General features: G+C 54.4%; 7 protein-coding genes and 1 non-coding gene across 8 annotated transcripts; 1 reads left to right on the top strand and 7 right to left on the bottom strand.

The window, feature by feature from the left end:
- Nucleotides 1–150: 150 nt before the first annotated feature.
- On the bottom strand, nt 151–1,495 carry HD553DRAFT_267447 (uncharacterized protein; the record flags this gene model as incomplete). Its single annotated transcript, XM_046177524.1, has 4 exons — nt 151–483; nt 567–813; nt 886–1,247; nt 1,331–1,495. The coding sequence occupies 4 exons, from the start codon at nt 1,493–1,495 to the stop codon at nt 151–153; spliced, it is 1,107 nt and encodes a 368-aa protein (XP_046039520.1).
- Nucleotides 1,496–2,077: 582 nt separating this feature from the next.
- Nucleotides 2,078–4,230, bottom strand: HD553DRAFT_93321 (uncharacterized protein). The gene is made up of 4 exons (XM_046184607.1): nt 3,359–4,230; nt 2,981–3,271; nt 2,376–2,916; nt 2,078–2,291 (listed from the first exon to the last, which is right to left on the bottom strand). Exons 1-4 carry the CDS (start codon nt 4,104–4,106, stop codon nt 2,177–2,179), a joined length of 1,695 nt encoding a protein of 564 aa, XP_046039519.1. The 5' UTR covers nt 4,107–4,230; the 3' UTR covers nt 2,078–2,176.
- A 21-nt stretch (nt 4,231–4,251) lies between these two features.
- Nucleotides 4,252–6,729, bottom strand: HD553DRAFT_304070 (uncharacterized protein). The gene is made up of 5 exons (XM_046178963.1): nt 6,061–6,729; nt 5,585–5,996; nt 4,730–5,508; nt 4,624–4,655; nt 4,252–4,548 (listed from the first exon to the last, which is right to left on the bottom strand). The coding sequence occupies exons 1-5, from the start codon at nt 6,635–6,637 to the stop codon at nt 4,432–4,434; spliced, it is 1,917 nt and encodes a 638-aa protein (XP_046039518.1). The 5' UTR covers nt 6,638–6,729; the 3' UTR covers nt 4,252–4,431.
- Nucleotides 6,730–6,873: 144 nt separating this feature from the next.
- Nucleotides 6,874–10,144, bottom strand: HD553DRAFT_93266 (sulfate transporter family-domain-containing protein). Its single transcript, XM_046184606.1, has 4 exons — nt 9,469–10,144; nt 8,789–9,402; nt 8,291–8,713; nt 6,874–8,213 (listed from the first exon to the last, which is right to left on the bottom strand). Exons 1-4 carry the CDS (start codon nt 9,807–9,809, stop codon nt 7,135–7,137), a joined length of 2,457 nt encoding a protein of 818 aa, XP_046039517.1. The 5' UTR covers nt 9,810–10,144; the 3' UTR covers nt 6,874–7,134.
- Nucleotides 10,145–12,955: 2,811 nt separating this feature from the next.
- Nucleotides 12,956–16,972, top strand: HD553DRAFT_93191 (uncharacterized protein). Its single transcript, XM_046184605.1, has 14 exons — nt 12,956–13,610; nt 13,775–13,830; nt 13,936–13,970; nt 14,052–14,333; nt 14,393–14,653; nt 14,728–15,080; nt 15,143–15,163; nt 15,218–15,395; nt 15,464–15,551; nt 15,620–15,625; nt 15,700–15,913; nt 15,976–16,195; nt 16,263–16,578; nt 16,634–16,972. The coding sequence occupies exons 1-14, from the start codon at nt 13,187–13,189 to the stop codon at nt 16,742–16,744; spliced, it is 2,565 nt and encodes an 854-aa protein (XP_046039516.1). The 5' UTR covers nt 12,956–13,186; the 3' UTR covers nt 16,745–16,972.
- HD553DRAFT_338791 (MFS general substrate transporter) lies at nt 16,831–19,114 on the bottom strand (the record flags this gene model as incomplete). The annotated part of the gene is made up of 13 exons (XM_046182374.1): nt 16,831–17,005; nt 17,076–17,160; nt 17,240–17,363; nt 17,432–17,464; nt 17,542–17,564; nt 17,630–17,712; nt 17,771–17,784; nt 17,853–18,163; nt 18,249–18,417; nt 18,492–18,518; nt 18,614–18,639; nt 18,712–18,794; nt 18,864–19,114. 13 exons carry the CDS (start codon nt 19,112–19,114, stop codon nt 16,831–16,833), a joined length of 1,404 nt encoding a protein of 467 aa, XP_046039515.1.
- A 648-nt stretch (nt 19,115–19,762) lies between these two features.
- On the bottom strand, nt 19,763–22,487 carry HD553DRAFT_360093 (uncharacterized protein; the record flags this gene model as incomplete). The annotated part of the gene is made up of 10 exons (XM_046183951.1): nt 22,176–22,487; nt 21,922–22,117; nt 21,584–21,742; nt 21,386–21,512; nt 21,191–21,271; nt 21,061–21,126; nt 20,931–20,996; nt 20,801–20,866; nt 20,650–20,736; nt 19,763–20,255 (listed from the first exon to the last, which is right to left on the bottom strand). Exons 1-10 carry the CDS (start codon nt 22,362–22,364, stop codon nt 19,763–19,765), a joined length of 1,530 nt encoding a protein of 509 aa, XP_046039514.1. The 5' UTR covers nt 22,365–22,487.
- HD553DRAFT_t9 lies at nt 20,665–20,751 on the bottom strand. Its single transcript has one exon. It is a non-coding gene; the product is annotated as a tRNA-Pro (tRNA).
- Nucleotides 22,488–22,664: the final 177 nt, after the last annotated feature.

The raw sequence follows: 22,664 nt of genomic DNA, 5'->3' as shown, positions 1-22,664 counted from the left end.
CAACCGGACCTCCATCTAAGATCACATATCTTCCTCAAACTCGAGGTCCAGACCAACCCATGTCTCACGACCTTCGCCATGAATATGCTTTCGAGGTGCTTATGGTTATTATGATGTTGACGTTAACAACGAAGTGCGACTCGAGGATGTTCAGTCCAACATAACCCCGTTTACAGACCCAGATCCCCGTACATCGCTCCTCACCCTCATACTCCCACCCGCTCGTTCGTCTTCCTCCTCGTCATACTCGTACTCGTCATCTCTACCATCATCATCCTCGTCGCTCTCATCCGCACCACCACCTCGTCGCCTCATCGCCGCGATAGCTTTCGCCAACCGGGGGTTCAGGTCCCGCGCCTGCGTAAACACCTCGGTCGCCTCCCTCGAATAGCCTAGGATTCTGTAAAGCTTGCCCAGGAGGAACAAGACGGACGCTTCGTTTGAAGACGTACGCGCCAGGTCTATCAGGATCGGCAGAGACTCCTATCAATTCGGCCAAAAAATGAGCGTCAGCAAGGGGGTAAGGGAAAGCAAAGCCTGCGCCAAGCGCAATCGAACAAACTCACCTCATACCGCTGTAGACCCATCAACACCCTCGCCTTCCTAAACCTAGCCATCTTGTTCTCCTCATCGATCTCCAGAGACCTCTCGAACACGCCAAGAGCGCCTTCCAGAGCACCCCGGCGTTCCATGACGGTTCCAACGCAACAGTAGAGCACGACGTTGGACGGGTTGATCGAAAGGGCTCGTCGGAAATGATACTCGGCCAGCTTGAGCCTGCCCGTCTTTTGATACACTCGACCAAGTCCAAACCTGTAGGATTGTAGTGATCGGCATTGTGCATTGATGGAAGTAGATTGCCTTCTCGACCCGATCGAGACTTACCAAGCGTGATAATGCCTGACGTCCGCTCTCAGTGCCGATTGATAATAAGCGATCGCCCTATCATACTCTTCCATCTCCAATGCCTCGTAAGCCGTCAACGTATACGTATACGCCATGCCCGGATCGACCAAGCTCGCCCGTTTGAAACACCGGATCGCCTGATCGTGCTCCCCTTGCAAGGCGTACGAGTTGCCCGTCGCGATCCAGGTCTGAGGGGCTGACCGGTCGAGTGTCATCAGATCTTGTGCCAGTTGAGAGAGTTCGGCGCGTTCGTCCAGGTGCCACAGAACGGTCGAGAACCATTCCATGTCTCGGAGACGATAGGGTTCGATCGAGCGTAGGCGCGCAAAGGCGTTCCGGGCCTGCAGACATTGATTTACGCACTATGTCAGCAATCCTGACATTCTGTCACCGATCGACACAACGACCAGGCGGCTCGACTCACCACTCCATATTCGGCCAATTCGTAGAAACATCTCCCATACAGGCACAAAGACCAGCTGCCCACTTGAACCTTTCTTGGTAGCGTATCAATCAGGTCCATGGCCTTTTTGCAGGAATACCGCGAGAGCTCGAAATAGGCTGCAGCACATCGACGAACGAGGCACATGAGCCACGAGTCGGCGGTCTGTTGCTGGATAGCAAGAACATCTGGTTGAGGTCGTTGCGGCGCCGGAGTCGTTTCCGCTCGACCAAGTCGGGATTGCGGTGGCGATGAGGGCGGTCCGCCGGTCGAAGTAGGAGGGGAGACTGGAGGCTGACGGATGGCGTTCGTGTTGAGCGGCTTGTGAAGTTCCAGAGGCGCGACTCGCGAGCGATTGTCTGCACGCGCCTGGAGCGGTTTGGCCGGGGCCTGTACAATATCAGGTCAGTATACGTTGCTCCGACGCCTTAACACCATACATCGCATCTACCTGAGATCTGGTGGGCTGTTGATTCTCCTGCAAACGTGCGCTCCTGCGAACTGGAGCGTGGTCGAGACCCTATTAAAACCCCTCTATCAGCAGAAGTATGCAGCTATCGACTTCGAACCATGAAACTCACCACCCCCTTCCCACTGACGTTTCTCCCCGTCGCATTCCTTGCACCTTCATCCCCCCTCAACTCACCCGCTCGACCTCCCCTTGGTCGTTTCGCCACGGGAGGCTTGCCAATCCCGGGCTCATACGATGAAGACGATGCCATGCCCACCTTGTTTGCTGGCGTCTCCCCAAACCCAAACGTACTCGAACCGTCCTTGCTGGCTTGAGGGAATAGTTGACTGGCAATGCTAGGCAGAGGATGGGTTGCTTTAGTTCCCCGCGCGAAATGTCCGTCGACCGGTGTTCTGACTCCTGGCAGGATGTATGAATCCGGTCTCGTCTCGCCCGAGCCATAATAAGACAGGTCTGGGAATGAAATATCGCCTGGAGGAGATTCTCTGTGGTTGATAATCGCTTCCGTTTAGGTCACAGCATGTCGAGATCTCGAGAACGAGACCTGAAACTCACGCTCTGATCACAGCTCTGCCCTTGCCCTTACCAGGTCTCGCTGGAGCTCCAGCAAATAGCCCTTCTCCTCCTCTCATACCCATCGCTCCGCCTGCTCCCGCTCCTACGCCTACGGCATTTCCCACTGGTGTGAATAATCCCGCACCTACCCCGGGCGGTGAGACTGGATACCCTGCATGAGCGGCCTTGACCAGCGGACTGTGTTGCGGCAAGGGCGACATCTTTCTTCTAGGCGTGCCTCCGGTATCTTTTGACGAACCCGGCACGGACGATTCGGTGGGTGGCGAGGAAGGGACGTCCGAAATGGACTGAGCCGACGAGGTCGTCTGGATTCGGTTCAATGAACCTCCCATGCCGGATAAAGCATAGGTCGATCCGGCGGTCGATCCTAGCGAAGCGGCCGAGAATGATTGGAGTAGGTTGGAAAGCTCGTTGTTCGTCAATGTCGGTGGGAGGGGCAAGAGGTGAGAAGGAAACGGTTCGACCGGGGCAGACCGTGTCGGCTCCGAGAATGGTGATTCGGCGTATGTCCACCGTTCGCCTGCTCCATTCCGATGATTAGCTCGTCGTCCCTCTCACGACACGATACCTCGACCCAGACTCACCGAGTTCGCAGAAGGTCTCCCATGCTTCCCAGCACCACTCTCCGTCTCCTTTGCCCCTTCCATCGACCTTGAGAACCTGCTCCAAGTACCTCGCTGGCGTGTTATCACTCTCGCCGACTCCACCCTTTCTTTCCAGACGCTTAGCCCCGACGCCCTGATTCTCTTTATCCTCTTCTTGCTTCACGAACGCCAGCTTGTGCACGTTGGAACCAGAGAGAAGACGTGCGAGTTGTAACCGAGGAGTGAGCGGGTTGATGGGTATTGGTGATGGTGGTGTCGACATGTGTCGTTCTATCGAAATCATCAAGGCTCCTCTTATCAGCCTTCGAATCCTTCATGCCGGTACTCCTTGTCTAACGGTCTGATCGGGTAACGTACGGAACTCTTCCTCATCCAACCCTTGTTCGAGCGTCTTGATTGTCCGTTCCAAGACAGTCCGCCCTTCTTCGAATCTTGCCAATCCCTCACAAGCTCTCGAGTAGATCATGGCGCATTCTAAGCAGGGCAGGTCTTGCTGTTCGATCGTCGCCCTCTCTTTACCCTTGCCCTTGCCCTTCGAGCTCGCCCTGCGTCCTTGCTGACGAGCTCCGATATTGTCTTCGTCCTCGTCGTCACTGCTCATAGTGGACGCTACCAACGCTTCCAGCATCCCACATTCCGAATCCCACCTCAACTTCGTATCCAAGTGCTCATCTGACCTGGCGATATGTTCCTTGACGAGATGGATAGCCGAGTACAGTTCGGCGTTGTTGACGAAACTCCATCCTTTGATGTGTAAAGCAAGATGTTTCGGAATGTCTACCATTTCGATCTTTCCACCGGTCAAGACGTCGTATTTTCCCATATCAAGGGAGGCCGCGCTCGATCCATTCCGCGACCTGATGAGCTTTCCTCGAGCTCGACTCTTGATGGGACTATCTCCGTGCACAGTGTCGGCATCGTCGTCCAGCTCTTCCCCTGGTGCTACGACTACCGGTAGTATCAGTCCATTCAGAAGCTCTTCATTATATAGATCGAACAGAAGTCCGGCGTAAAAGTACGATGTCCGGGGCGACGAGTTGTAGCACAATGAGACGAGACGCCGAAGGAGGTGATAGTGCGAGGGCGGTGTTGATTCGGACTCCATCGTCAAGCGCTGCCGTTTTCTCGACGGTGCATCAACCTCTTCCAGTTCCTACGTCTATGAGATATGCAAGTAAGCAAGAATGGTTTCAAGGCGGAGCGTAGTATCAATCGAGAAAGTCATCGACCACCTCGATCGACATGTTTGGGCTCTTCTGAATGTTGTTAATGTCAAGCAAAGGGAGGAGGGAGAGGGGGTTTGTTGACAAAGTTGAGGTGAGACTCGGGGTAAACCGCACGATGATACATGAAACACCAACAGGTACAAGACATCTTCCATGAGATGTTGAGCTATGGATACAGACGTCAGACAGTGCAAACATGATGATTCATTCGGTACTATACACTCGTCTCCACCATTGTCGTCTTCGTGTGACCATGTACCGCGTCTCGACTTCTTTCTTCTCGGGCAGGACGACGTCGACAACCGAGTCCGGAGAAGGTTGCTGCAAGGTGGTATTAGAATGGCAGAAATCAACATCGCCATCGTCTGGCCAGCCGTTTGAATACATTGGACTGACCTTCCACTCGTCGTCGGTGTAAACCCATCCCGCTGCGTTTGCCAGCCAATCAAACTCGGTTAGCTGGAAATGCCAATCGCAACCCCGAACCTTGTCTCCCACTCACCCTCATCCCCTCCAACCCTATCCCACTCGGCGACCCAATCGACTCTCCAATCCTCACCAGGTACGAAGCTCCACCCCTTGATCAGACTCAACGCTACCCTCCCTCCAGCATTCGCCTGACCCGTCCCCGATTCTCTGCGGGCATCACTTCCGGGCTCATCCTGCCACAACGACTCGTCCGGTTGATACTTGGACTTGGATGTCGGTAACGCCCGTACCCAACCAGACCTCTCGTAGTTTTTCAGATGAACCGAACTCCAAGCGGAATCTGGCGGTTCCCGAGCGTGATGTTCTTCCTCCAAGATCTTTCCCCCCGACCCAGACCTCGGCCGTTTGTCTTTATCCTTGTCTGCACCGGCCTTCAACCGCGCCTCGTTCTCCCCGATCCAAGTCGGATCCAACCTCTGGTTCTCCCAGACCCTCACCTCCCGAATCTCGCTCCTAGCGATCGAATCGTCCAATCTGTCCGTCAAGACCCATCTCTCGGCAACTCCTCTCCAATACCTGATCCGCCTCTTGTCCAGACCTTCCCACCGTCTCGCCCTGTCCAGTGCGGGCAAGAAAGCCGGGTGGTAGACGATCGGAGGAAGGATTCCGATGGGCAACAGGAGGAAGGAGAGGATACGTAGGGGGACGAGAGGGAGGAGGATAGTGGGCGGTAAACAGAAGATCATGATATGTGTCGGTGAAAGAGGAAATGTCGTAGGCAGAGGCTGAGGGTTAGGCATCGAGGGTACGATGAGCGAGATGAAGGGGAGAGCGGCATCGTGGACGTCCGAGCTGGGCGAGTCGAAAAACATTTTAGCAAGGCGAAAGCAAGGCTCACATCACGGTAGCATGACAAAGCGAGACTCACAATAGTCCCATAAAGTTCTGAATCCCTTGCAAGTTCATGTAATAATCCACCCCACTCTCAGGCGGCGCCCCACTTGCCGAAGGGATCTCCCTCCCATTCGCGTCCGTCGCCGTGGCCGAATACCCTCTTTCCTCTCCCTTTCCTCCCTGACTCCCATGATGATGTTGATGATGGTCGGCATCCGCTCTAGCCTTGGAGTTGATGGACGGGTCGTTGTTCTGGGTCAAGGTCGCTGCGATGCTGTTGGTAAGTGCGTTGTTGAGGAGGGAGGTCTTCGGTGCCGAAACCGTAGGCGATGAAACGGGTTGCACGGGTGTGGGTGGAATCACCGGGTGGGTCTTGGTATGTTGGTGCAGGAGGATGAGGATGATAGTGCAGAACGGGATCAAGAGGATTATCCTCGGATAAAAGCCTGGTCAAGTCCAAGCATGTTGGTTAGCCGAAACCTCTTCGTATTAAGACTCGACATGACTCACAGATGAACCCCCACAACAACATCCATGACCAAGTCCAGACCGGTTTCCTCCAGTAAAGCACCTCTTCCACCCTATCCTGCACCCAGAATATAGTCCCACACCTGGCTACGAACCGCCTAAAACTGTTGGTCATCGTGGGCAAGCTCAGGGATTCCCGTTGAGACGACAGCGACCTGACCTTGCCCGGGACAGGGAGAGGAGCTTGTTGCGTCGCCTTGGAGGGTAATGTCGAGGGCAAGAGGTGTGAGATGAACATGTCGGTCACTCCGGATGATAGAGCACTGCCTATCCCACCGACACCTCCACCGGCGTCCCCCTTGGACCCGGGTGCGGCGAGGTTGTTCCCCTTCCGTGCAGATGGTGGCACCCCGGAGCTGTTCGGTGGGAACGAAGCCAACCTCGACCGAAAACGTTCGCCCTCTGCCGTTTTTGTCGTCGAAGAAGAGTCCCCCGAGAAGGTATAACGAGGATCATGAGGATCGGGCGGTGGGCTCGATAGGTCGGGCTCGGGGATCCTGAACGCAGAGGTCGGGATGTGGGTGTAGGCGAGCATGTGGTTATGGTCGATCGGTGACATGGCACGCAGGTATCGCCGACGAACGAGGACAGATGGTCCGCTCTACTCTTCACAAATTGTAGCTATGATCTTCCGTGTTGCGTCTTTTAGATTCCAATCGAGATGTCGATCAAGTAAGCGAAATGAATATGCTGCTACTCGCCGAGGTTGACTGATGTCGTCACCCCCGGCAGCGCGCGACCATGAACCCTCGGCCGCCATTTTGATCAAACAAGCCTCGAGAATCGGCAGAGTGGCAAAGACATCAAACGTATCATGTCATTACTACTACTAGCACTTGTCATCTATTCTATCTGATCTACAACTGTTGAGAGAAGAGGCGCTTTGGCCTCCTTTTTGGTGTTCGTTGTGTCGTTACAAAAAGCGCATCTAACCGCGAGCCAAAAATATGAAATGTGGGAAGAACCCCATCGAAAACCCGAAAGATGATTGTCGGCCTGTTTGCTGTTTGATTATATGTTCTGTCCTATTGATCCTGAGCCTCTTTTTGGTTTTGTTTACTCGTTGGGAGCGATCGAGGCGATGGCGCTGGCGAGGTCGATGTGGAAGAACGGCGTGTCGGTGGCCAAGATGGGTGCCTCGCTCGACACGGACGACTCTGCCAACGACCTTTTGCCCGCCTCCAGATCGGACCCGTATGGGCTCGATCGGGCCGTCTCTTCCTGCTCGGCGAGCTCGACTCGGTCTTGCCTCTGTTGAGCAGGGCGGATGACGTGATCTCCCCTTGCCTCTTCTGCCTCCCTCTCCCGTTGAGCCCGGTCGGCGGGGGAGAGGGCGTCCATGGGTGGCAGGACGGGAGCGACCTCGTTCGGACGAGAATGTCGGATCGCACCTCCATACCCGAATCCACCGGCGATCAATGCCCGTCTCGTCCAGGGAGCCAAGACGGCGGCAAAGTGGAACTCTACGCTCTGGTCCGCCCATTTCTCCACCTCGCGCCTCAAATCGATCAGGTTCTGCACACCGGTCGTGTCAAGGTTGGCGACGGCGGCAAAGTCGAGAATGATCGCTCGACACCTCGGTTTGCTCAACGAATCGATATTCTCGATCGCCTGACCCTTCTTGGGGCCAGGGTCGTTCCAAGGTCGATCCCCGAGCTTGACGTTGCTCATGTCCTTGCCTCGACGAGTATTCGTCTTGACGTGGTCGATAATGGCCGAGTTGATGTACGAAGCGTTCGGGTAGAGGAAAGACTCTTCGAACCGATAGATGATGACACCCTCAGGAGGCGCTTCGATCTTAACGGCCGGGTTGGTGATCCCACCATCCCCACAGAGCGGCACGTAGACGTCCCGAATATCGGCATCCGAGGTCGAGTTTTCCGGCCTGATCCTGACACGTCCGAGGAAGTGACCCCTAGGACGAGCGATCCTGAACAACAAGAGGACGACCGAGGCGGCCAGAGAGGTGTAGATACCGTTCTCGATTGAGCTGAAGACCGAAACGACGACGGCGGCGGTGAAGATGACCCATTCCAGAGGAGCGACTCGCCAGAAACCGTAAGACTGAGCAGGGCTGGCGACCAGGTCGGCTACGGCGTGGATGATCAGGGCCGAGATAGCAGCGTTGGGGATGTCTACCGAGCATGAACAAAAGCATTCCAGCGTCAGATCAGAATCATGTGGAGTCCCGTAAAAACGACCCTCTACTCACACTTGAAAGCACCGGTCAACGCGTACAAAGCGATGATGACGACGATACCCGTTGGGATACCCGCCGCAGGGGTCCTCACTCCAGCCTTGGACTTGAGTGCCGATCGACTGAACGAACCCGTCGAAGGGTAAGCGTTAAACAATGTACCCAACGTGTTGTTAACACCGATAGCGATGAGCTCCTGGTTGGGGTTGATCTTGTACCCGTTCAATCGGCCGAACGATTTGGCGATGGAGATATGTTCAAGAAGGAGGACGATGACCGAGACCGGCAACTTGGGGGCGAGGGCGGAGAGGAGGCCGGAAGTGATGTACGGTTGGCCGACATGGCGCAGACCCGAGGGGACTTGACCGAGGATGGCGATAGGTCGTTGAGCCTTTGTCTTGCCCTTGCAGATCCCGTACGAGATGGCAGTAGCCAAAACTGAGCAGAGATCGAGTTGGTTCGATCAGTTGACATCCCGATATTATTTACATCAATTGAGTTTATAAGGCTCACTGATGACGAAACCATGCCTGAAACAACTCAAGAAGAAAGCCGGCCTCCTAAATTTGGGGTATCGATCCCCACTCCAAGCCAATCCCCACTTCAATAGGTACAAGACCGTCAAACAGGTCACACCGAAAGCGGCGTCCTTGGTAGCGTGATGCAGGTTCTTGAGCGTGTTGATGATGACCTTGAACGTCTCTTCCCTGGTGTTCAATCGAGAGTTGATCCCGAAAAGGGCGGGCACTTGACCAGCGGCGATGTTGATAGCGGACCCGGTCATGAAACCGGATACCGCTGGCTGGGGAATGAATTCAACAATCCATCCCAATCTCAACAAGCCGATTCCGAGAACGATGAAACCCGAGATGAACGCCAAGGCGGTAGCGATCACTTGAGGCTCCCATCCTTCGCTAGCATGGTGTTGTTGCACATAAGAAATGACGTTGGCGGTTTGCAAGGACATGACAGCGACGGGTCCGATGGAGACGTCTTTGGACGTAGCAAAGAAGGCGTAGGTGAGGACACCGATGAAGGAAGAGTAGAGACCATATTCGATGGGAAGACCGGCGAGTTTGGCGTATGACAATGACTGGGGGACCAACACGATACCGACGGTGATACCACTATGAAGCGCATAGATCGGATCAGCCCCTATCGCTCATCAAACATGTGTATCTGCGCCAACTCACGCAATAAGATCCCCGATCAACCAATGTACGTTGTACCTAGGCGCCCATTGTATAAAAGGGAACAAGCTCAACCCGTAATCCTTGACGCGCTGCTTGACGTTGCCCGTATTGCCCGCCAAGTAGGAGAACGTGTGGATGGTATCCGGCGCATCATCGGGTTCGCCGACGAGCTTCTTCGCTGTCCGACGAGCTTTGAAGCCGAACGATCGTGGCCGATCAGAACGTTGGCCGTCCGTACGTGAACGCTGAACGTAGGCTGGGGTGAAGAGCGAATCGGGCGGTTGCGTCGTTTCCGTTTCGACCTTGGGTTCGCCCGTACTTTCTCGACCAAACAGACCCATGACGAGGGGTGTTTCAAGAGAGAATGAAGTGAAGTGGAGAAGGAAAGGCGAGGTGGTGAGGGTGGTGTTACAAGCTCGACGAGCAGATGAAACGCGATACGATCAAGGATGGAAGAAGGTTGAACGAGGTTGAGACTATTCGGACGATGAGAAGGCACGATTCGGAATGCGACCTGGGTTCACGAGTATATGAAGCAGCACACACGCAGCTCGAGGCAAAAGTCCGTCAGCGTCGAACGTTTCGTGATTAGCAATTCGTGATCTTCATCAGCGACTCAGCGCTATTTCTAGAACCGAGGCGAAGACACCGGGGATCGGAGATTTTTACATGTCGCATTGCTTGCTACGTGCGTAGGTCCTGATACCAAGAGAGAGTCAAAGCTTACGAACCGGCGATGTCGCCATCGATTTTTGCCTGGGCGCGGGGGATGTAGGTTTGAGATTTTGATACGCGCGCGAGAGTCGAATATGCAAAAGAACTCGATCACGCCATGATCGGTTATGGCAACAGGCTCCGAGACCCGATGAGCACGCGATGATCGTGAGGCAGCCAAGCACGTGCAAATGACGAAGGGTGACGACAAATCCCGCTTGGCGATCGATCACGGCGTAAACAGCCAGTTGATGATGTCCATACTTACCTCCACCTCGGCTTGCTTGGTCATGCTATCCCACCGGAATCACCGATTCTCATCGGCCGGGTCGTGCGGGGCCGAAGTTTCGATATGAATGCCTCCGTTCATTTCACTGCGGCCGAATTGCATTCTCGAAACGCCATCGAAACCTCGCTCGTCATGCTCGACAAGATCGTCGACGATGTGACTTCACTTTGGTGATATGGTGACTGTTGCGAGAGAACCTCCTTCGCGCTTTGACACTTCTCCGCCCCGAGATGCGACAAAAGAAGTGGGATTCGGTCCGAGGGGGTGTCAATTCCTTACGCACCGTCATAGCTATTAACTTGCTATTTGCGTTAATGACTTTCACTCTGACAGGCGGATTACTAGTGCAGCGCTGAAACGAACAAATCAATGCGATGCGCGACTGCCTTTCTATGCGTCCGTCCGTGACAGAACAATTGCTCTGCGCTGTACTATAGTGACTTGGAACGCAACCCATTGCCGGGTTGAGAGTGGAAGACACGTAACTCGCACCGTCCGGGATCGCACCGGATGCTTCAAAGGTCATTCCAAGTTTCGAAGGCAGCTCCAATTAAACCGGTAGCTGCTTTGCGACTCGTTCGGATTCAATGTTCGGCATGTAACGCCCGAGTTCGTATGCAACAAAACATTTGCAGGGTCACATCCAGCAACATTTTCGCCCCCATACAGCCGTCACTTGACCATGAAAGATGTTTGTAGTGATCACGACACCTCTGGTGATCCACCACGGTCGAGCACTTTCGAACTTGATATCGATTAGGGTTTGCGATATCGATGCGGTGCATTTCTCGGCCACTCTATGAGTCCAGGTCCATGCTCTCACGATCCTATTTAGACCCATTTCCGTATGCTTCCCTGGGCTCGAGCGGGACCGAAGGCGCATGTCAAACGCCACAATATGCAGGAGTGTACTGTGTAAGAGGGTACAACATGTGAAGGAACGAAGGAAACGAGACAAGGGAGAAGAGAAGGGACTGTCTGGCTGGCGTCCCCTTAAATGGCAATGTTCGAAACGGTCCATAATGCCCAGTACATATCCAGTAATCGCATTCATTGCCCAAATTCCTCGCTGTCTGCTACATATACTCTACTTTTGCTGCACGATTGCTCTGCGTTGCTCCATGCTTCATGTCAGTTGTTGCGCTTCTGATATTCTCGAGGAGAGTGTTCGAAACCGAATGTCGCGCTGGAATCAGTCCCCGCCCGCGCGCCGGTCAGTGGGGTTTTGGTTCATCCAGCCTCCGCTTTCGCTTCAAACCACCTTGGCGGGCCCGCCGCTCATGCTCAAAGGTGCGAATCGGTTCTGTGTGCGTGCTCGCACTCATCCCTCATCCGTCCGACCCGAACAGGAACGAAGAAACAACCGTGTTTCGTCGAGTTTCGCAGTCGGAAGAGTCGGGAGTCGGTCTCGTGATCTCTGATCTCTGACGAAATTGCGAGTTGAAAGCGCCGATCATCTATCAGGGGCGCGAGACGAAGCGACCAGGTCAGGGCGAGGACACGTCTCTTGCTCTCGTCGCTCGGCCAATTCGAACCTGTGTAGTTGCCTTGCTAGCTGCTAGTTTGCTAAGCAGTTACCAGTGAAGTACAGTCCATCCGAGTGGGAGGCGAACGATAACGACGTTGTTGTAGACTTGCGGTGACCCCCCTCTTCGGTAGCCGGCTTCCGGGATCAGTTCGCTAATTTCGCTCGGGGTTCTTGGCCACTCAGGGCTGCGACCTACATCATCACGTATCGATAGATCGTCGTTCACCAGCAACTGCCACTTTGAACCTACCCAATTGCCTCGCCAGAACCTTTATCGAGATATCCAGCGGTCTCAAGACCTACCTACCTTGACTCCGTCAGCACACTTGTGTCATTCACCCCGTCATACCACGCGGGCGGGCGTTCGGATAGTACGAGAGTAGTCTGTCTCTCTGTGTGACGCGGGAAATTCAACGGAGAGAAACAGGGAGAGGTTGGGTAAATAAAATAGGTTCATCCCCCCATCCGAACATCCGCCATCGACAACAACAGCAACATCGCATCGTCGTATCGCCGCTCTGGCTCTTCGTCAGGGATAGCGTTTCTGACTACCCAGTCAGCAGACGGACGATCAGGGGACGTTCCAAGTCGACTGGTCTACCCGGCAACGTCGCCTCGACCGGGATCATCCGGAATTCCATCTCAGACGGGATCGAGCTCGAGCTTGAGCGTGGACCGATCGACCAGACTCTTGTTCTTCTTGTTGACGTCAGTGACGTTCTCATCTTGAACTCGCGGTCAGGAGGATCTGACCGGGTACCGAAATACCGGGATCTGAAGCAAAGGAACAGGAAGAAAGAACGGCTGGAAGAGGCAGAAGACAACGATCGAACGAATTTGTCTTACGTACCTGGAAGTAGCGATAACGATATCGTCTAGAGCTCCCGTCGATCTACATAGACTTGGGATCTCTTGCCATCGATACTTTGACAAAAACGGAACGAATCGAGCCCAGGCAGGAAGAGATAGTGTTAGAATACGAGAGCCCGAGACTGGAAAGGTCGAGCAATCCTGGTGCGAAGCCGAATAAGAGAGTTCCTGACGACATAGGACGAGACGACAAGACTCAGCATACCAACAGGATCCATTGTATCAAGATCTTAGTTTGGACGAGTTACGTCTACATCCCGCTGCGCCCTATCAGTCAATACCAGCATCAACACCCGTACCCGCATTCGCGCACGCCTATGCAGAACCAAAACCCTGGCTCGGAATCACACCTCTCAAACGGGAATAAAGGCTCCCCAGTGACGACCACGTCCGCGCTCGCTGGTCCTTCTTTCGGGCCGTCACTGTCGGGCTCGTTGGAGGCAACAACTAAAGCGAATCCGATGGATATACCGATGGCTAGCCCATCTGACGGCGCTCAAAGCCAACCGCAAATACAATCTCAGTCACAATCTCATTCCCCTACGTCTCCTCTCTTCCGGTCCCTTACTCCTACTCAGGCCTCGACATCAGCCGTAGTTACATCCGGTACTCCGAATTCGGCCCTAGCTACGGCTACGGTCCCATCAACGGCTCATCAGGTTCCACTCTCTACGATGGAAGCGGGCACGAGTTTCGCTCAACACGTCTTGAACGCCGCACAGAGGAAACAGAATATCGCCTGTAAGCTCCCGGGTCTGGGTAGTTGTCGGAAAATCTGGGTGTGGAGGATGTGGGCTGATTGTGCTTTTTTCCTTCTTTATCGCTCCTTGCTCTGATTGTTCGTCGCCAACGACATCATCTTGTGGTACCTACGTTGGACTCGTGCTGGGTGCCGGACATGCTAGGCGATGGATGTCGGAGTAGAAAGGTCAAATGCGTGCGGCAGCCAGGATCGGAACGCGTAAGTCATCGTTACTTGTCTCTCTTACCCTCCTCCCTTCTGCTCTCTTCGAACACCTGCATCCTGTATGATCAACGTCCCGCTAATCTTGCTATGCTTATTCAGTGCGACCATTGTCGAGCGAAAAAGACGCCTTGCACGTGAGTCGTTTTTTCAAGCAAACTCTGCTTCTATCCCCTTAGCAGGATTAAAGCAGCCGGTTGACATGCTTCTCGTTGTAGATCACACTATGTTACCTCCCTCTCGTCTTCGCGGAGGAAGACAACCGGAAGTGGAACCAATAGCACTTCAAATGTCGCCAGTAGCAGCGCGAACGGCAACGGAGGATCTGGTGGTGGCGAATCAGGGAGGGCCAGCTCGGACGATCTCCCCGTCGCCTCTGGTTCAGGATGTGGCTCTGCGTCCATATCGAACGGCGGCATGGCCGGCGAAGGGAGCAAAAGCCAGGTGGACGAGGATGGAGACGGGACCGACAAGAAGCGTGTAAAACGGCGGAAACCTAGGTTAGTTTGTTTATTTTCGAAATCGCCAGGATTTTGCATGCTCACGTCTCCGCCCTTAGCCCGTCCGATCAGACCCTCTCTTACTCGCAAGCACCCGAACTTGGGCTTACCTCGGACGATTTTTCCAAAGCATCTCAGACAGACAGACTCACCTCGCTACTCGCCTACCTGTTTTCCCCTCATCCGGTCGTCGGTCTTACGGGCAAGTGGAGGGATCCGACTCGGACAGAGATGACAGATGGGATGCCTTATTCGCCAACTTTCTGGGATCGGCCGAGTAAGGCGCACTTGAAGTTGAATTCGGACGAAGCCAGAAGAGAGTGAGCATAGCGGTCACGCTGAACGCGCAGATCATACGGACCGCTTGCTGATGCTCGTGACACTCTGACGCTAGCCTCGCGAGCGATCTCGTCGAGACCTACTTTCAGATCGTGCACATCCGCCTGCCTCTGCTCGACCCGAGCCTCTTTCGACGACGTTTCCACGACCCGGATGGACCGGACGGTCCACCGTTCTGGCCCATCCTCGCCTGTGTACTCGCATGGGGCGCCAAGTTCTCGGAACACGGCATTATCGCCAAGGATCGGGAAGAATGTTCTGTCGGGTTGCAGGGGGAGCGAAAGCGGAGTCGATTGATACAGATGGTCGCTGTCAGGGCTCAATCGGTGGCAGAAATCTGCAAGGTATACCGGGTACCCAGTTTGGAGAACGTGCAGGCTTGTCTGATGCTCAATGTGCTTGAGGGAGGTGAGTTGGGCTTGTTCCACACTCGGGAGCCTCTCGATAGCTGACTGGGTATGATCACGCAGGGAACATCAATGTACCGAATGGTAAGTATCACGAGCTGGATCGACGGGTAACAGTGCTGATAGTCATCGTCGCAGACTATGTCGGAATGTGGGGCAAGGTCGCTTGCACCCACTTGGTCAATTTACGCTATCACAAACGAGAGGTCTTGCAGTCGATGGAATCGAAACGGAGAGCGTCCGTCGCGTTCACGTTCTGGATGACGTGCTGGGCCGATGGAGCCTCTGCCGCTTTCTACGGGTACAAGCCGCAGCTGTAGGTTGTGTGTGATGGCTGCGGTCGTTTGAGCGACCATTGACACGCGAGGCATTACTTCTCTCCAGGCTCGAAGGGGATTGGGATGTCGAGCCACAGCAAGCGTGGAGTGCGGCTTCGGAAAGCAGCCTCAATCCGATGTCTAGGCTGGAGGATGTGAGTCAGACGTCCGGCCTTAGCATTTGTTTTGGAATCCCCTACTTATGCTTTATCTCCTCTCGCAGTTCCTGGTAAGAATTCCGCGTCCCGCGACCGGCATTCGTTTGTCGAAGGGGACTTAGACTGACTGATCACTCGCTCATAGCTCTGGAGCGATTCGAACACGGGCTTGTGCCGGGTGTCACGCAGCATGGCGACGTATCTGTGGCAACCGGGCAACGAGACACAGGGTATTCCATTGAACAAGATAAAGCAGACGGTACAACTGTTGACGAATTGGAGGGACGAATATCTCACAAGGGTCGGGGTACCGACCGTCTGGCCTGAGACGTGGAACTTTATCGCCGCCGTGACAGCATGTAAGCGCTTGAAACTGCAAGGTGGTGCCGGGTACAAGCTCACCCGTGTATCATCACTCTAGGCACCGAGGATGCCGACTATCACATCCACTGGACATGTCTCGCCGGTGCCATAAAGAAGTGTGGAATCAAAGAATTGAAGCGCACCGGAGAAGCTCCGCTGTTAAGAGACGAAGCCGAAGACATCAAGGCCAGGATTGAGCACGAAGCCTTGCACGGAGCGCTACGGATATCTGCGTTGGCAGGGGTCCTGACTCAGAACAGCTACCTTCGACTCGATCCGTGAGTGACCTGGCGATTGTACAAGGGTCTCGAACTGATTTCTTGATCTGCACTCGGGTTCCCACAGCAATGTACTGTTTCCCGCCCTCTATCGAAGCGGCGTCTATCTAGCCGAAGCCGGCCGGATCGAGTGCATGTCGTGCATCGCCGGCCTCCGACAATACGGCCTCTGCTTTGAAGAAGCTTTCGACCGGGCAGATGAACTCGCAGTTGTCTACCAACGCGCATCAAATCCCACGCTAGCTCCGACCGGTCCATCAATTTCGGCGGCTGCAACTCAAACCCTAGGCATGCCCGCAGGCGCAAGACATGCACCCAAAAGCCATCAATCCACGTACCCTTTTCCACCGAGTCTTGCTCAGATGACTCTGCCGGCGAGCAATGTGAGTTGGGACTCGTGATTTAGATCGGAGCCGGCGCTGAGCAACCTTCCCGCAGGACTTTGGGTACGGTGTGCCTCCGGATCTCGGCAACGGAGCGGTCTCGCAAGAGTTTTACGGGCTGGCCGATCAGCACGGCATGAATCAGATGTTTTACAACGAGCGATGACATCTCGATATTGTTTGATAGGCGATACAGTAGCTGCAACAATAATCACATGCTCCTAGTTCGACAGCGTGAACCCAACGCGTTCACTAATCCGATGTCCATCTCTTCTTGTCGAGGGCGGTAAACCAAAGAACGGCGCCCCATGCCACGGCCATGCCGCCCAGTAGGCTGACGATGATCGGCTGGAGGACCCTAATGCCAAATGCCTGAGAAAGGGCACCAGTGGCGAACGGCAGCATCGCGCTACCGACCTGGCCGAGGCTGCAAAGGTTTATAGTGTCGTCGTTAGATCTGTACATGGTTCCTCGGTGCCCAACGTTCTGGGACGCACCTCTCAATCCAACAGATTGACCCAGCTGCAAGTGCCCGCGGGATAGACTTGCTAGCCACCGAAAGCATGATCGGAAACATGGGTCCTGCCAAATGCGACCCGCCCAGATGTCAGAAATGTTGGTGTTATATCGAGCGAGACGGCAGCGGTATTCGTCTGCTTACCAAGGCATAGTCCCACCAATGAGACCGAGACGGCGGTTCCAATGAGGTCCGGAACGAACCAGACGATGAATTCGAGCCCGAGCGCGATGAGCGTGTAGCCAAAGACGACCCGCCTCTCTCCGAGCTAGTTGTCAGCGCCAGCGAGACGATTAGTAACCTGACCGCAACCTGAAGAGCAGATATCTGATTTACCTTATTGTTGACCCAGATGAACGCAAGTCGTCCCTGTCGTGTCGAACGATCAAGAAATGACGTTAGCTAATCCGATTGAGTCTGGTGGCGCGTCAGGTATCGATGCTTACAATAGTAAGTCCCGCCCAGAACCCTTTTTCGCAATGCAATAATGAATCAGTTCCCAAGGTGACGCGGATAAATGCCGCCAAACCTCACCGGTGGAAACGTAGCCTGCCGAATGATATGCAGACTCGTTCGAAGAGTCGATCCGCAATTCTTGGATAAAAGTGACGATCCACCTGCGGTCTTTGAGAATTAGCTTGACTGTCAGGTCTGTGCGGCATCGTTCGTACATACCCGCCGATAGTGACCTGGAAAGCGAGCACGCGATTCCGAATAAGCACGACAGCCAGGAGTCAGAAATGGATCCTGGATTCACCTCGAGTCCGACATAGATGAAGGACCATATCGCCAACATATGGACCGCCTTGACGCGCATGATCTGGTTCATCTTCTTCAACGTCTCGGCGTTGGCATTAGGCGTAGCAGCGGAAGGTAGCCCCTCATTCACAGACCCGACCTCGACCAGGTCGGGAAGCAGGTCGTTTTCGTGTTTTCCCCTGAAGACGATGCTGATGATGGCAAACGACGTCGTGGCGAGACCGAGCGAGACGAGATAGTAGAATCTCCACTGCGTCGTCATGCTCGTGAACTGAGTCGCGATCAGCGGGGCGACCAGGGCTCCCACTCCTGCCGAGCGGGAACATGTGATGGAATCGACAACGTCTCGTTCAGCGCAGAATCAGCGCTGCGGCTTGGTGCGGCCGGAGCGTACCGTAGAAAGCCTGAAACAAGCACATCTTGAGGTTCTGTCTTGTCGGCAGCTTCATAATGAACGCCGCGGCCAAGCTCAGCACAGTCCCAGAGCCAAACCCGGCGATCACAAAGGCGACGCAAAAGGCCGGAAAGGGGATAGGGGTCGCCATGAGCGTGTAGGCTGTCATCTAGGGGGCGTAAAAGCGAATCGATCAGGGCCTCTTGATCGATCTCTTGATCTAGAATGAGCGTTGGGGCCTACCTGGGCTGCAGTGCCAATCAGGAGGACCTGCGGGTGGCATCGTGGGTAAGACTTTTTCAACCGGGTCACGGAAGGGAATTCCGACTTGCCTTGCCGAACCCGAATCTATCCTCGAGCCATACGTTCAGACCGGCCGCAATGAAGAAGCCTGGATTGAGAATCTGTATCAGCGGATCCCTTCCAGATCATCAAGTGTCGGTGTATCACGAGCCGGACTCACCGACGCAGATGCTAACAAAGATGAGCGAGACGATGGTATAGCCGATGTGAAAATTCTCTTGCATGCGAGGGATTAGGGGTCCGCTAGAAGCCGTCACGAAGGACACCGTCAATTAATGCTCAAATCTCTCGTGTAGATTTCACATCACTCACCTCGAGGCATCGTTCCAACCACAAACGATCATGACCCAGAAGAGCGAGGCCAGGTATCGTCTCTCCACGCTGGTCGACAGCTTGCTAGGTGTGACTTCGACCTGAGCCTGATCGTCAGACCTGACCGATTCGCCTTGTCCTGCATGCCTATGGGCGAGCTCGATAGCGGAGCCGTTCTTGGATTCAGGTCGAGACGGGACCGTGCTCGGGGTCCGTTTTTGAGGGGGGTAGGTCGCAGTCGTGATGTCCATGTTGTCGGCAGGTTGTTATGGAAGGCGAAATCAAGTCTCGGCCAGTACAGGCTACAGGTTATTCTCCGGAGACTCTAGCTGTAGCTTTATACAGCGAGTACGAGGGTCGAAACTCTCGTTTGACCGTTTACAAGTTGCAAGTTGGAGCTGGGGACGCCAGTGGACTTTCATCTTCGGATCTTCGGTCGTTCTCCGGTGATATGACTTTCCTTTAGCGCGAGGCCGCGGAGGCGCCGCACCTCGACAGACAGGGGTTGACCCGCATCCTGGACCCTGGTGCTCCTTGCACTTGTCAGATGCATTACCAAGCGAGTGGCCTGACTATGTGTGCGAACGAACACCTGGCCGACCCGATGCTGGGACCGCCGTTCAGCACGCTGACTGTATGCGGTACAAATCAACCCGTGCGGAACCCCTCCGCGTCGATTCGGGCAACGATCCCGAGCGATGCGACGAAGCGCATCTGACGTGAAAGTCAGATTGGACTGGCCTGTGTGTGGCTATGCTCAAGGGGGTTCCTACATCTGTGACTCGATCACTTCAAGTTGTTTTGACGTTGTCTGGTGATCAACCAGAAGCAGGATTTCGGTGACGGACTTGCGTGGCCCTTCGATATGATGTCGACGAGGTGTTCCACTGAAGTCGTCGTCACAACCTCAACGAATCAATATATGTGACGTGCTCCCATGTAGCCACGACATGTTTCCGAAGAAACATGTGTAGCAGGAAGGTGAGCGGATCGATGACGCGCCGGTTCTGATGGCCTTTCTGTCGTGGTAATCTATCCTCTCCCACTTTCGACCCGTTAACTGAAAGATGGGGTGGGGAGAAGGGGTAATAAGGTGCAGTAGCAACTGCTGTAGTTCCCTGAAGTCTGTTACGGGGAGTGCGTCGAGGATCCAGAGACGTATCGTGCCAGGGCACATCTGCATGTCGTTGATCAATGTCGGACGTCCATCGAAGCCGCTGTGGGTACGGAAATGCCTTGACTCCAGATCGAACGGTGCTGTACATGTCGCCACCCCGAGCCTTTGAGTCAGGGCCTAGTTGAAGCACGATCCTTGCTCGAGATTTATACAAGCGAGTAAATGGATTGGGGACATCGTTGACGTTATCCTGCCAAAGCGCGTAGCGGTCCCATCTGTGACACGAACACAGCACACCGGCGAGCGCCTGAGATCGGACCGCGAAGCTGACTTGTGGTGTCAATTGGCAATACATTATCACACAGCTTCATATACTACTCTATGAACATCCGTACTATCTGCAACGGGTACAGTGGCGTGAACGGCGGCTCGAAGTCACTGCCTCAAATGGGCGCGCGCGCGCGAGGGGTGCTGTGTTCGAGTCACAGCTGGGACTTGCGCGTCGACTAATGAAACAATGCGACACTGCATTCTGCGGCGTTGATATGAGTATCGGAGATATACAGGTGTTATAGGCGGTCTGATGACCCTCCCGGACTAATCTAGGGATGCCCAAGCAAGGGATACACGATTTAGGTAAGATGAGGGTTGTCGAGCCAAAAAGCTGACCTGGGCAAAAAGGACGGTCCCACCTGTGACTCGAACACAGCACCCCTCCCAACTGAGGCCTTGCACCCTAAGGGAGGATCATAACCCCTAGACCAGCGGGACGTTGATGTTTAGCTCGTTCTCGAGTGGTATCGAGCACTCGATCGATCACCCAGCCCGAAAATCCGCACTGCTCAGCGCCTTGGAGCGATCCGGCCGATACGGGAGGTCATAACCCCTAGACCAGCGGGACCTTGATGTTTAGCTCGTTCTCGAGTGGTATCGAGCACTCGATCGATCACCCAGCCCGAAAATCCGCACTGCTCAGCGCCTTGGAGCGATCCGGCCGATACGGGAGGTCATAACCCCTAGACCAGCGGGACCTTGATGTTTAGCTCGTTCTCGAGTGGTATCGAGCACTCGATCGATCACCCAGCCCGAAAATCCGCACTGCTCAGCGCCTTGGAGCGATCCGGCCGATACGGGAGGTCATAACCCCTAGACCAGCGGGACCTTGATGTTTAGCTCGTTCTCGAGTGGTATCGAGCACTCGATCGATCACCCAGCCCGAAAATCCGCACGCTTCGCGTGCGTGGCGCCTGCGGCGCCTTCTCGCTTGGCAACGACACGCTGTGTATGCACACTAGGTGCTTCCGCGGATCCTCAGTCAAAGCCTTGGAGTCGCTTGATCCTCAACACATGTCCCGCATCTGATAGGACGGTCGATACCGCTTTAGTAGACGCGACAAGGTCTAACCATGGTTCGCGCTTCGAGCGCGCGCATGGCTTGGCAGTCCTCATTGTATGCGATACCACAGCTAATTCTTCGGCCTTGCAGCCGATGATGAGCCACATTAATATGAATCTCACCATTGCAACACAGTCTGTCAAGGTCGAGTACACGACACGTAATGGATGCAAACCAGAGCGGGGATTCCTGGTGTGTATCGCGTACTATACCGACCACGATAATCGCCCGTGAAACCTTTCGATGCGCGGAACCTTCTGCGATTGCTCGATGTTCCTATCAGATTGAGTTTACGGTTCCGACCGTGTTCCAAGGGGGGTTTGGTAGATTCAAGATCGCACAACAGGTTCCTGGTCACGTCTTTCCCTATGGACAGCGCTGCAGCATATGAGAGTAAGGATACAAGTACAGCCGGAAATGGGTTTTTGTCTAGTGAGGCTAAATCCCAGATCGTTGTACCTTCGCTTTCGACTTTGGGATCGCCTGCTTCTGCTAGGACTGGTTCGAGAAGTTTTGATAGATGCCATGGAAGAGCCTCCACATACGCTCGTGCCAATTTTCCCAGTCACAGGTCAGGCCACAAGCATCGACAATCCTTTCATGATCAGGAATCTTCAGCTCGGTCTTTTCTTCGAATCGCTCAGACTCATTCTCAAACCCTTCACGGAATCCTTTCAGAAGTCGTCTGTCCTTTCCAGGTTCCGTCCCCGCCATGTACGCGACAAGGGTGGGAGGGCCTTTCTGCTTTGCAAGCAAGGCTATATACGTGTTTTTGTGAATCTTTCCCTCCTTCCTGAACCTTTCCAGCATCGCGACGTGATTGTTTCATTTGGACTCTCATTCCTGGTAGTCTATCTTTGCTCTGCTCCAAGCTAGTTGCCACCACCGAGAACTTGTCACGCTCAGTATTGAGCACCGCCGGAAGATTTCGATCCCACTTCCTTCCACCCGTATTGTCCGAAGACTTGGGGAGAGTGTCTTCCTCCATCTCTCCAGTCGCTCGAGAAGTATCAAGTTGGCAGGTCCGAGGTCTCTTGCTTTGGCCGTCTGTCTAGTGCACTATGCTCGAACAGTATAGCTTGCTTTATCGAGCGCCTGGTACACTCGGCTTATCGGTCGGGCTAGGCCTATTTGGGGAGCGTCCGGCGTCCTTCTTTATTCCAGAAATCATCATCGATCATGCCATCGCACGTGATCTCGCGTATGACGACGGTCATTCGCAGTTGCTTAGGTCACACACCATAGTCACCGGCTGGAGGTACGGGATCGCGTTTCAAGTGGAGGTATA

This window comes from Filobasidium floriforme (genome assembly GCF_021052385.1).
Source record: "Filobasidium floriforme strain CBS 6241 chromosome Unknown HD553scaffold_2, whole genome shotgun sequence".
NCBI classification, from domain to species: domain Eukaryota; kingdom Fungi; phylum Basidiomycota; class Tremellomycetes; order Filobasidiales; family Filobasidiaceae; genus Filobasidium; species Filobasidium floriforme.
Note: the sequence above shows the minus strand (reverse complement) of the source record. Positions and strands in the feature narration are given on the sequence as shown.